This window comes from Echiichthys vipera, assembly GCF_963691815.1.
Source record: "Echiichthys vipera genome assembly, chromosome: 1".
Classification (NCBI taxonomy): Eukaryota; Metazoa; Chordata; class Actinopteri; order Perciformes; family Trachinidae; genus Echiichthys; species Echiichthys vipera.
Window position 1 is genome coordinate 37,730,501 of NC_139826.1, and position 13,174 is coordinate 37,743,674.

A 13,174-nucleotide genomic window follows, 5' to 3' on the forward strand; every position below is an offset into this window, starting at 1 on the left:
GATGAACCCTGGGCGCCTCCCTAGGGAGGTGTTCCTGGCACGTCCAGCTGGGAGGAGGCCTCAGGGAAGACCCAGGACCAGGTGCAGAGATTAGATCTCCACACTGGCCTGGGAACGCCTCAGGATCCCCCAGTTAGAGCTGGTTAATGTGGCCCGGGAAAGGGAAGTTTGGGGTCCCCTGCTAAAGCTGCTGCCCCCGCGACCCGACCCCGGATAAGAGGCTGAAGATGAGATGAGATGTTAAATAATAAAAATAAAATAAGGACTTAAAAGACTAAAAGGTGTGTGTGTGTGTGTGTGTGTGTGTGTGTGTGTGTGACACAAACAAACAAACACTGGCTGAGTTTATATTGTGTATGCATCTCTGTGTTGCATGTTATTTAATGTCTGTATCTTTCTTATTAATGTTGGTAACGCCCGCCGCGGTGTCCAGTCGTCATTTATTGGCGGCCATTTTTGGCCACACACACACACCCTCTTGTGAGGTTACACTGAGGAAGGCGGTTTGTATATTTAAATTGATAATCAGTTGCATGAACCGTCAGTAAAGTGCCTTTATAGAAGATAACTTATGGTTTGTGTTGACATCAGCACTCTGGTGTGAAGTGTGTAGGTTGAGCAGGGAGGGATCATGAGACAATGGGGCCCTGGGCACAGACGGACCCCTGCGACCCGACCCCTGATAAGAGGCTGACGATGAGATGAGATGAGAAAGAAAAGTATTTCTTTAAGACCTCAGAGAAAGTTCGAAAAGCTGACGTCTAATCAAGACAGATTAATTGTCAACAAGCACACTAGGTCAACACTTCACCTGCGTGTCAGCGGCTAACAAACGTCTGTGTGACAGTCGTCTACACTGTACTGTGAACCTCAAATCTACTGATGACTCAGTTTGAGTTCAGCCGTGTTAAAAGGTTGATTCCCATCATTTGGGATACCGCAGACGTGCCTCCCTGTTAGTTAGTATTTACCTTGTACGCGGGGCTTATCACAGTCCAAAAGGCTAACCTTCATTCAGGGGAATCTGCTGACACAGAGGGGAGACGCACCGATCCACTGACAGGCATCTGTAATCCCATCACTCACACTTTATTGACTATACTGTCTCGGCTGCCGCTACACGTGGAATCTGAAGTCAACAACAGAAAGTTGTGGTGTTTCAACACGAGTTCTTTCTTTGAAAAGGGGGATTTTCTTTCGCTTTTTATCTTTAACTGATAGAAAAACAAGGAGTCACATATCTGATCGTGAAAGCAGTCCACACCACTCTGTCCAAGAGTTAAAGGTTGAATATGTGGAATCTTTATTAAAAGCTATATTTTAAATAATAATACACCTCAGCAGGAAACCGGTGGATTGCTTACTTCAGGTAGGGAATGAGTCCTTACCCCAAGTGAAGGAGTTCAAGTACCTCAGGATCATGTTCACGAGTGAGGGGACGATGGAGCGTGAGTTTGGCCAGAGAATCGGAGCAGCGGGGGCGGTGCTGCAGTCGCTCTACCGCACCGTTGTGACGAAAAGAGAGCTGAGGAAGGCAAAGCTCTGGATCTACTGGTCAGTCTGGTTCCTACCCTCACCTGTGGTCATGAAAGCTGGGTCAGGACCCAAAGAACGAGGTCGCGGGTACAAGCGGCCGAAATGTGTTTCCTCAGGAGGGGGTCTGGAGTCTCCCTTAGAGAGAGGGGGAGAAGTTCAGCATCCGTGAGGAACTCGGAGTAGAGCCGCTGCTCCTTTGCGTTGAAAGGAGCCAGTTGAGGTGGTTCAGGATCATCTGGTAAGGATGAACCCTGGGCGCCTCCCTAGGGAGGTGTTCCAGGCACGTCCAGCTGGGAGGAGGCCTCGGGGAAGACCCAGGACCAGGTGGAGAGATTAGATCCGCACACTGGCCTGGGAACGCCTCAGGATCCCCCAGTTAGAGCTGGTTAATGTGGCCCGGGAAAGGGAAGTTTGGGGTCCCCTGCTAAAGCTGCTGCCCCCGAGACCCGACCCCAGATAAGAGGCTGAAGATGAGATGAACTGGACTCATGTCTTGAGATTACAGCCTTTCAAAGAGAAAGTACAAACCTTTACATCACACCGGGTTTAGTAACTCTGTGGGCACTGTTGTCACGAGAACGTGAATTTAGACTTTTATTTCAATTCAATTTTATTTATAGTGCCAAATCCAAACAAAAGTTATCTCAGGACACTTTACAGAGCAGGTAAAGACCACACTCTATGACTTATTTATGATTTACATAGACCCAACAATTCCCCCGTAGAGTACGGTGGCAACGAAAACCTTCCCTTTAACAGACAGGAACGTCAGACAGACCCAGCTCTGTGGAGGACGGACATCTGTCTGCACCGGAGAGAGGAAGAGAAGGAGAGAGAGAGAGAGAGAAAAGACGGACAGATGGACAGAGAGAGACAAAGACACTTCCAGTAACTATAATATCTATAGTAATGTGAATATGACTCATATGTTAAGGCAGTTAATACAACAGAACAGTAGAAACAACTAGTTGACAACATGAGCTTGCGGCTGGAGTATATACCGCATTTATAAAGGAATATTGGGAATCTGAAAAAATATAATCAGCCCGTAGTTTTCAAGTGAAAATGCATTTATTATATTTTGACCAGCTTTTCCAAAGCAGCCATGATAGTGAGTTGAATCATGTGATTTAACTATATTCCAACTGTCATGCAGCACCAATATACGACTAAAGGCCGGTTTGAACAACTAACATTTTTGTCAAACAGGAGTTTTTATAAGAAGAGAACAGATGATACAGAAATATACACACACGCACACACACAAATACAAACATGTAGAAGAAACAGGCCCCATGGAACTGTGTGAGTGAGAGAAGGCGCCGCGGTATATTTTCTAAAACAAAGTGCAAAGTATTCATAATACATTTGGCCTGTAACACCCGGATTGCATAACATCAGAAAGTTAACATTCATTTCATTTTTATTTTTGAAATATATAAAATATGCGGTACAAAACGCGGACATTTATTACATCGCAAAAAAAACTGGCAAATTTTAGAGAGCCGCAGTAGTGTTAGTTACATTTCCTTTCCCCTCTTACAGACAGCGATAGACCGCCGGAGACGACACGCTCGGCAAACTGACAACACAGTCCTTTGTTCATCACCGACTTCACACTTAATATATTATTACCTTCATTTACATAGAATAGCAGATAGCAGTGAAAGGCCCTGATCCTTTTTCGGGAGGGGGCCGGAACTTCATTGAGAGGGCAACGACGTGACAGCTGACGCGGTCGCTCTCGTGGAGTGGAGAGGTCAAAGGTTGGCGGTGGAGGTGGAGTTCAGGACGTCGTGCTGGATCTTGGCGTTAGAGGCCTTGGACAGGTCTCGCTGCGGAGACAGGAAAGCGGGAGGCGTTAAAAGGTAGAATCCCTGTGCGGAACGTGACGATACAAGGACGAGACGACACAAAACTCGGCATCAACGAGAAGGAGCGGAACATTTTCTAATCATTATGAAATGACACACTGGGAAGCTGTTAGTGTAAATCAGAGCGAAGGCACAGTCGGACTGATGTGGGTTTGAAATCCTGACCCGTGAGATGAGGGTTCACTGCAGAAACGTTAAGATAAAGAAGACTTTTCTACATCTATGAAATGCTCTACACTGCCCCTGCGGTTTAGTGTTTCACCTGTATCCGTAAGCTTTCAGAAAATGTGCAGAACTACGGACAAAAGGAAGGCACAGACGGAAGGCTGCACGCTTATTTGTACATGTATCTAACACAGCATAGCTTTAGGGGGCCATAGGTGAGTGTTTTGGGCCAAATCTATCTTCCTGACCACATTCCCTATCATGTGACGCTCCATTGCCTTTGCTGCATGTCGTTATCGCGCGGTTTAACAACAAGGACTCTGGACCGCAGTCGGTGAAGGATGAAGGCTGTGAGAGTCTTCAGTTCAGGCGGGTCACTTTGGAGCAGTGGGGTCAGTTATTGTCTTCCATGTTAGGTAAATACAAGAGTCAGGTGTGGGAAGGCTGAGCAGTGATCTGTCAGAGCTGTGAAGGCTGTGGGAGTGTCAGTGGCTGTGTGGTGAGGCTGCGTTCAGACCGACCCGAGCTCAGTGTTAAAAAGACTCAGCACCAAGACTGGATCCAAAAGAGTCAATCCCCGTAGACTCCCAACTTTACAGTAGAAATAATGTTTACAGCAACAGTTTTGGTCTCTATAGCCCATTTCCTCGTTCGTGACAACTGTGCATGATTGAATTTTTATAACTCACCCATTTAAATCATATTAGGGCTTAAAGTTGTGCATAACCGGCACATTCCTGGTGGGGATTACTTTGTAATATTAGGATTGTTGAAAAATAAAAATAAAAAGAACTGCCCCCTATTGTTGAAAATTTGCATCTCAAGAGTTTTGGCATCTGTGAAGACCCCAAAATCCAGGCTCGGTTAATCAAACTGGACTTCCTTGATTGTATTTCAGGACTAACTGGTGCCTGAGGAGAACTCCAATCTCTCCCCCTGTGTGTGTGTTTTAACACAGGGCTGGTTTGGGTCTGAATGCTAACTGTGGATGTTAAAGCTAACGCAGCATGTTATATTGCTCTTTAAGGGTCCTCCTGCCATTGATTAGAGGCGTGCAATTACTGCATACCAGGGGTTAGTTAAATAAGCAGGATTCCAAACACACCTTGACTGAACAGATTCAGTGTTGACCAAGTCCCTCTAAAATATAAATTTACATTGTTAGCCAATCCTCTACAGTGCGCTTAAACACACTGTTGCACAGAAATTAGGGCAAAAAGAAGCAGAGAAAATAGATTAGAGACAAAAGTGTAAATTACCACAAACTCTGAATATGTGCTGGCAAAGGAGGTTATGCTGAAGTTACGCTGTGGACTAGCGGGGGTCAGCAACGCACCACTCAGGGGGCTCCCCTTCAGCCGGGCCTCGTTCTCCTTGTTGCAGCCCAGCACTCGTGGGTTGGGGGGTTTACCTTTACCCGGCGTCCGTGCTGCCGAACCCTGGAGGACACACAGCGGGAGAGAGTCACATCAGACAAGTGGAACCAACTTTGCTCTTTAACGACAACAACTACACAGAAAGAAATGTTGATGGTTAAAATGGAGGAAAGAAGAAAGAGCTCCGAATGATCAGAATGAGCGGATGACTCAGAGCGAGGCCCGATCCACACAAACACGGGTATTTTTGAAACTGAACTTTTATGGCCCCCGGTTTAAAAAGAAAAAATTCCCGTCCACACCACCAGTGTGATAAAAAATATCTCCGTCCACATGAAACCGCAAAATCCGCCTCAAACAATGTCACGCACATGCCAAAGCAGTAGGTGGTGATAGCACTCCACAGGAAGACCATTTTAGCCAATCACAAGGCTGGAAAATTGGAAAATGGAAACAATGGCGAACCGAGGTTATTATAGTGCAAATGATAACCAAAGTTATCTCAGGACACTTTACAGAGTAGGTAAAGACCACACTCTATGACTTATTTATGATTTACAGAGACCCAACAATTCCCCCGTAGAGTACGGTGGCAATGAAAACCTTCACTATAACAGACAGGAACGTCAGACAGACCCAGCTCTGTGGAGGACGCACATCTGTCTGCACCGGAGAGAGGAAGAGAAGGAGAGAGAGAGAGAGAAAAGACAGACGGATGGACAGAGAGAGACAAAGACAGACACAAAGACAGAGACAGACACACTTCCAGTAACTATAATAATATCCATAGTAATGTGAATATGACTTATATGTTATGGCAGTTAATACAGCAGAATAGTAGAAACAAGCACAGCTAAGGTGATAGATTATAATAGCAGCAGGAAGCGTCATGCAGGACCACGGCAGCAGGCGCCACCACCGTCAACAGAGACCTGAGAGACGACAAACTAGGGAACGTGGCTGTGTTGCCCATTTTTTTGCCCAAATTAATGAGCATTGGCAATTCGTCTGGTTATGCCAGGCTATTCTCCCCTATTATCCCCACTATTGCATGGCTTAGGTCCTTCATTTTTTCTTTTTCTACATAGTTAATAGGTGAGGGAGTCTGAGATCCAAGATTTCCATTGCAAGTGCCTGCCTCTCTGTAGTCATTGTGCATATGACAATAACTAACTTGAAATGCATTCACTGGTTCACATTAAGCAGGCAGCTCACGAAAACGTTTCTGCACAAACGAGAAGTAAAAACAACAGAAAAACCGTTGACAGAAGCAATAAATACGTCAAAGTCCTATTGAGCATTTTTTATCTAGTTCAGACACACTGTGGTTCAACACAATTCTGTGCAAATGGTTCATATTTTACCACTAGAGCAGAGAAAGTGAATATTATAATCTAGTTAATCTTTCAGACTGTGATGTTTATGCCAGTTGTCCTTCTAGGGAGGCGCCCAGGGTTCATCCTTACCAGATGATCCTGAACCACCTCAACTGGCTCCTTTCAACACAAAGGAGCAGCGGCTCTACTCCGAGTTCCTCATGGATGCTGAACTTCTCCCCCTCTCTCTAAGGGAGACTCCAGACCCCCTCCTGAGAAAACACATTTCGGCCGCTTGTACCCGCGACCTCGTTCTTTGGGTCCTGACCCAGCTTTCATGACCACAGGTGAGGGTAGGAACCAAGATTGACCGGTAGATTGAGAGCTTTGCCTTCCTCAGCTCTCTTTTCGTCACAACGGTGCGGTAGAGCGACTGCAGCACCGCCCCTGCTGCTCCGATTCTCCGGCCAAACTCACGCTCCATCGTCCCCTCACTCGTGAACAAGATCCCGAGGTACTTGAACTCCTTCACTTGGGGCGCCTCCCTTGGGAAGTGTTCCAGGCACGTCCAGCTGGGAGGAGGCCTCAGGGAAGACTAGGACCAGGTGGAGAGATTAGATCTCCACATTGGCCTGGGAACGCCTCGGGATCCCCCAGTTAGAGCTGGGAAAGGGAAGTTTGGGTTCCCCTACTAAAGCTGCTGCACCGGCCCCGGATAAGTGGTTGAAAACGAGATGAGATGAATAAACTTTTTGATTCTGTATTGAAAACGTAACCAACCTTGTTCGCTGAAAGAGGTGGGCGGGGCACAGGTGAGCGGCACACAGTCCCACCGTAGACAGAGCGACTGGAGCTGTTGGACGTGACACTAGAAAGGCTGGAAGTGGCGTTAAACTGATGAGAGAGGCAGAGGGAGCGGGTTAGTGCGGACGGGGCCAGAAGACTTAAGGCGCTGGATTGGTAATAAAGCAAGAACATTAACTATAAAAGTGAACCGGGTCTACCACCTTGCGGGATTTATTTGGAGTAGTGGTGCCGAGGAACCTGCGTTTGGTGGGGGTTCGTACTGCTGTTCCGTACAGCATGTCCTCCTCCGTCTGCTTGCTCTTCTTCAGATGCTGTTGAAGGTTTGTGTAAAAGAGTGTCAACAAGCAAACAAGGCTATAAGCCGACGGTGTAATACAACACGGCAGCTTGTTTACCCTCTCTTGTTTCTCCTTCTCTTTGTCTATCCGGTGCAGCTCCCACTGTTCCTCCACATACTCCAGAAACTTCTGTCCGCTCACGAGAAACTCACGTTCCTGTTCACTTTCCCATGCGTCGATCTCGGCTTTCAATTTCTTTTCAAGCTTAAAAAAAACGACACGCACACACACACACGTCAAGTCACTGTCAATTACTTGAAGATATGTTCTGTTTAAAAAATACGTGGCCTTGGTGTCTTACCTTAGGCAGGCTTTTATGCAGCTCAGACCTCTGCTTCTCCTCTTTGAGAAGATTCCCTCCTCTGTTGGTGAATCTGGTCGGATCTGTGGCTTTTTTCTGAGAGAAACATGAAAGACGACCTTAAAATGAGTCTTTAATATACAAAAGTGAAGTGTAATGATATTTCTGGGGGGTTGCTGGTGTCCACGTCAAAATGACAAAGACTTGGGAGAGGGAAAAGCACACCAGCGTCAGGTTTTTTAAATACTCTGTCTGGGGAAAAGATCTCAACATTGACTCCCTCTCCTGCTTAAATAGTAGCGTGTTGTGTTAGCCTAGCTCCCAGGCTGTGGTGCTAATGTTGCTAATTCAGTATATGTCAGCCAGACGGACGTTTCTCCCTCCCCGCAGCGTCACATCAATGCCTTTTTTTGGTCTGAGGAAGTGAGGCGAGGCAAAAAAAAAAGATGGCGGCTCCCAGAGGCGAGGACGATTGAATCAAGTTGAAAGAACGGAGAGGCTACGTCCATTTTTTATACAGTCTATGGTTAAAGCTTATCGGTTCGGGTTTAGTCCCACTAGCACACTTTGAGATGGACTGAAAGTTTTGTTGTTGGTGTTCATGACGAGTGTTTGTCTCTGCACTCACCTCCAGCTCAAGGAAGAGTCTCCAGCTCCCTTCCCACTGGTGAACCCCGTCAAAAAGCTCTTTGTGCTCCTCATAGTGCTGCTTCAAGCGCTGGATCTCAGCATCATGCAGACTCAACAGCTCTTCAGTAAAATCCTCTAAAAAAAACAGTTAATTCAGAAAGTCTCAGCACTCCTCTGAACTCCAGTTTTGTTCTGTAAACGACAACAACAAAGATGTTAAGCAAGAGAACCCACCACTGAAATATGGAGTGAAAGCCTTTCGCTGCTCAGTGCTGAAGAAGCATTTTTCCCAGAGCACGGCGATCTCGGAGCGGATGGCGTCGGTGACGTTGCGGATGTTTAGCAGTTTGAGCGCCTCCAGACGCTGAACTTCTGCTTGTAACTGAGGACGAAAACAATCAAGTGTAAAGTGAAAAGTCGCCGCCACGGTCAGCGGACCACGAACGACGGAAAAAATTAAAATGGATGAACTCGGAAGACGCTCTCAGATCTCCTCACCGCTTCTAGGTTCCTCTTCCTGGATGTGACCATGTGTTCGTTGAACGCCTCCCTCTCCTGCTGGGGCACCTGCAGTCTGTCCCACAACCGCTGGATCTTCTCTCTGTGAGCCTCGCACACCGCCTCGTTCTCTGCCTTGCGTTCCTCCAGCTGCAGGAACCAAGTCAGCAGCTCAGTTTATCCGACCACGATTAAAGGCCTGGACGGCTTATTAGAAATATTCAATTGGACTAAAACACCAGGCACCATCGACATGCAAGGCCTGATTATAAGTTGTAGAAAAAAAACTCCTTTCCATAGATTTTCACAACATGTAACGTTATAAAGAGCATCCCACCTGACAGACGAGCAGCTTGAGTGCTGTGATATTGTCTCTTGAAAGGCAAAAGGAGCCCTCGTCCTCAAAGATGACGTCCTTCTCGAAGCTGGTCTCGGGGATGTGGTCCAGCTGCTCCATGTGCAAGACGATCTGCCTCTTGAGGTCCATGAACTCAACATGTCGCCGTGTCTGAAAGCATGAGATCAGCACAGCATTTGGTCAATTACTGATTACGGCAACAGTATCACCAGCTGGACGTCATTCGCTGGTATTATCCCTATCCGGACAGATCCGGTCTGCCGCAGTTTCCGGTATGTTCTCGGTGATCACCACTGAAGTGAAAGAAGAACTTACACACTTCTAAGAATCTGCAAGTGAAATTTCATATTTGTACATGATCATTGGCATGTCATAGTATACGAAGGTGACCATGATGAGCGAAAGCAGTCAGAACGTTTGGGCGACGCTCAGCCTGAGCGGCTCAGGTGGTGGTTTACATTAAAAATGGAAATTAAAGAGTTTACGGCCTATTTTGGAGCCGTTAAAGCATGTGTTTACGCCGAGGAGATCAGGGGTTAGCACACGGCCAATTTACCGGTGTTAGCGTCCTTTTGACGTCTTTGAAGTTACACTTTAGTTTAACACCTTTAACTCATAATATTACACCTTTTAAATTTGTAGGTTTAACAGAAAATTTAACAGGATTTAGCCTAAAACCCTCTGACTGGATAGACCGTGGTAATGACAGACATTTCTGTGTTATGTGCCAGATATGAATGCACCTTTTGTCCTGGGACATGTCGGCATTTGCTGCAAGAAAACTCTCAGTAGCTGCAAATTGTGAGCTATCAGCCTGTTAAAAAACACTTCCTGAAATGATACGAATGGATCCCAGCGGGCTAATGCTACAATGTAGAAGAGGAAGGTACACGTGACAAACACAAACATCCTTTAACGTGAGCAGTCAGACGAACTGAACAGACGTAGGTGACACAGAGCGAGCTCCCACCTTCTCCGCGCTCTGGTTGGCGATGTGCTGGTCGAAGCTCTCCAGCTGCTCCAGTGTGGGGACAGAGTCTGGAACGATGCCGTATGGCACGCAGCACAGGATGTCGCACAGATCCTGGTCCTGCTCCAGCAGAACCTTGAGCTGCTGCATCCGCCGGGTCTTCTCCGTCATCAGAACCTTCACCTGCATGCTGATGTTCTTCTCCTGCTGGAGCATGGTGATGCCAGTTTCCTCCTGAATGCACAGGGAAGATTTCACTTACAAGACGTTTCTCAAGCTGTGGTGTAAAAAAAAGAAAGGAAAAAGAAGTGTTGTGTCATTACCTCAAACACAGGCAGCTGAAGTTCCAGGTAGAGTTTCTCCATTTCGCTTCGGCATGTGTGAATGCTGCTTATGAGCCGCTTTTTCAGGGATTCCTCTTCATTAACCATCATCTGCAGTAGGTTCTGATGGATCAAGAAAAGAAAAGAAATCAGTAATATGCAGACAGATGTGAGAAGATGTTGGAAGATTGAAAGTATCCAAAAATTCAGATGGTCCTTTTTGGCAAATACGGATTCAGATATTTGTGATTTCTTTCCAATCCCACCGGGCATCTGCTTTCAGCCATGGAGTTAATGTGTAAACAGTAATTCTGGTCCTTGCTGCAGAAACAGTTGTCTTAAACAGCTGCTTTATTATTATTAGATAGATAGACAGATAACTTTATTTAGCCCCGAGGGGAAATGAGGTCATTGTAGCAGCGGTACAAAACAATCAGAAATACAAAATATAAACTATAATAAGAGTGCAGTACCGCAAATTTAAAACACTATATTACAATATACTCTGTGGATTTGAAGGTGAAGATGAAGAGAGAAAGGTGCATTTTAATTACAGTGGTAAGATTAAAGTAATAAGTCACTTGTATGATGTGAGTGTGTTTCCTGAGCGTTGCTGTGAAGCGTTGTAGAGACTTCGTAGTTTTAGTCATACACCCTACCTCTGTCTGCAAACACACAGAACACTTCGACTCAACTGTAGAAAACATGACATGTAAATCATTGCATAACAGGATTACGTCTTTTTTTCTAGCAGTGTGTGCGTGTGTGTAAGTTTGTCGTTTTAAATATGTCTTTTAAAGGTCTAGCCTTTTCTTTATGATGCCTTTGATGTTAAATTATTTCTGCAGTTTAAGGGATTGTACTGTACATTTCATTGTACTGGTACAATGACAATAAAGACAATTCAATTCAATTAATTCAATTCAAAAAGCACAAGGACTGAAGGAACAGCAGGACCAAGATCTACTAAAGAAAATTCCTAAATTGACAGGATTTTTTAAGGTTGCCGACTCTTCTATTCTAGTGGCTTTTTTTAAAAATGTAAAGCCTTATTAATAATGTGGGGGGCCCGAAACAAACAGTAGCCTAGGGGCCCCTGACCACCTGATTTTGCAACTGGTGGTACATATTATTTCACTGTTTTACTATTTTATATTAATGTTTCTTGACTTTGCATCTGTAACCTGTTTGTCATTTCTAACTTCCTCTCACAAAAACACCAAACTTGAATCTGATGGTTGCAACCAGAGAGTGTAAAGCTGCACTGTGTTGACCAGTGGATGTCCCCAGACTGTAGTTTCACTCCTGAGTGTCTGACCCCCCCACCCACCCTCCTCTGTCGAAACCCATCTCACAGATCGGGGCAGGTTTTTGAGCCTTCAGGAGGGATCATCACAGCTTTACGCCGAACCGTAACTCACCTCAATGTGGTTCTTGACGACATTGGTCCTCTGTAGCCTCTGGTCCTCGGGGATACCGATCTCCTCCCAGATGTCCTTCAGGTGGCAAAGCGCTTTATTCAGGCAGGACACCGCCTCTGCCGCCAGCACCTCACTACAGGTCCAGACAGACACAGACAGACAGACAGACAGATAGACAGACAGACAGATAGACAGACAGACAGAGGGACAGACAGTCAGATAGACACACGTCAGCTGTTATTAACAAGTCATTTCCATAGTGACATTTAACCCCGCACACAGAATCCACTTTAAGCTAGCCGAGCTAACTGCTGACAGACGTTGGCGCTAGCTTATTTTGCTAATATCTACTTTTATTTGCCGTTTAACAAACTTACTCTTAACTGTTTTGGACTTACCTCTTCCTCATGTTGTAAATCCACTCTGTTGTGATTATATTTACAGCTTTAAAACAACCGTAACTTCGAGAAGAGACGAGCGTCGCGTCGCTCCTCTGCTGCTGTCGCTGTGGTCCGTTTGTACACAGTTCAAAATACGCGTACAGCGGCGTTCTGCTCTCTGATTGGCTCGCTCTGCGGAAGCGCTTGTTGCGTTGAACCAATGAGGGCCGGCGGAGGCTTCGGCAGTTAATCGTGAGGGTGATCCGCCCACCTGTGTAAACTAATGAGAGAAAACAAACGCACTACTTTCCCAGAGGGTGCGGTGATGTTCAGCAGCAGTGTGACACTTCACTGGGGTAACAATGGCGCTGCTGTTCATGTGAGAATAAAACATTTAAAAAAGTACTATTACTTCACTGGGAAAATACTCAACTACACCGCTTTGCACACTGTATTTAAGTTAATTGTTCCCTGTCACCAGACTATACACTTTGACTTCTCCTTGTTGAGCCCTTTGGGAAGAACAGCAGCTTCTAACACACTTAAAATAATATAAATAAGGAGGTATAAATAAATACAGTATAAGATAAACAATCGACTCTTAGCTAAATACATATGGAAAGTAAAACAATAAATAATAAACTCTTGTTTTCTTGTTTTGTTTATTGTTGAAAAAAGTTTTTCAACAATAAACAAAGTCAGTATTTTCCTTTTATATCTGATGGTTGTGGGTTAATATTCCTGCTGCATTGATGTGCATGTTGCACTTTCCTGCTGTCAATGTTTAAGTCTGAGCTCATTTTACCTCCTTTATATCCCGTCGTGTAGTAAAATCTACAGCAGTGCATCATTTTCCATGAGATCATCGCGTGTTTGCAGCT

At 45.5% G+C, this 13,174-nt stretch overlaps 1 protein-coding gene across 1 annotated transcript; it reads right to left on the reverse strand.

The window, feature by feature from the left end:
* Positions 1–3,289: 3,289 nt before the first annotated feature.
* prc1b (protein regulator of cytokinesis 1b) lies at positions 3,290–12,402 on the reverse strand. Its single transcript, XM_083914460.1, has 14 exons — positions 12,312–12,402; positions 11,914–12,046; positions 10,493–10,615; positions 10,170–10,403; positions 9,179–9,349; positions 8,842–8,991; positions 8,578–8,725; positions 8,342–8,478; positions 7,714–7,809; positions 7,470–7,616; positions 7,275–7,385; positions 7,048–7,161; positions 4,835–5,014; positions 3,290–3,371 (listed from the first exon to the last, which is right to left on the reverse strand). The coding sequence occupies exons 1-14, from the start codon at positions 12,320–12,322 to the stop codon at positions 3,297–3,299; spliced, it is 1,830 nt and encodes a 609-aa protein (XP_083770586.1). The 5' UTR covers positions 12,323–12,402; the 3' UTR covers positions 3,290–3,296.
* Between the last annotated feature and the right edge of the window lie 772 nt (positions 12,403–13,174).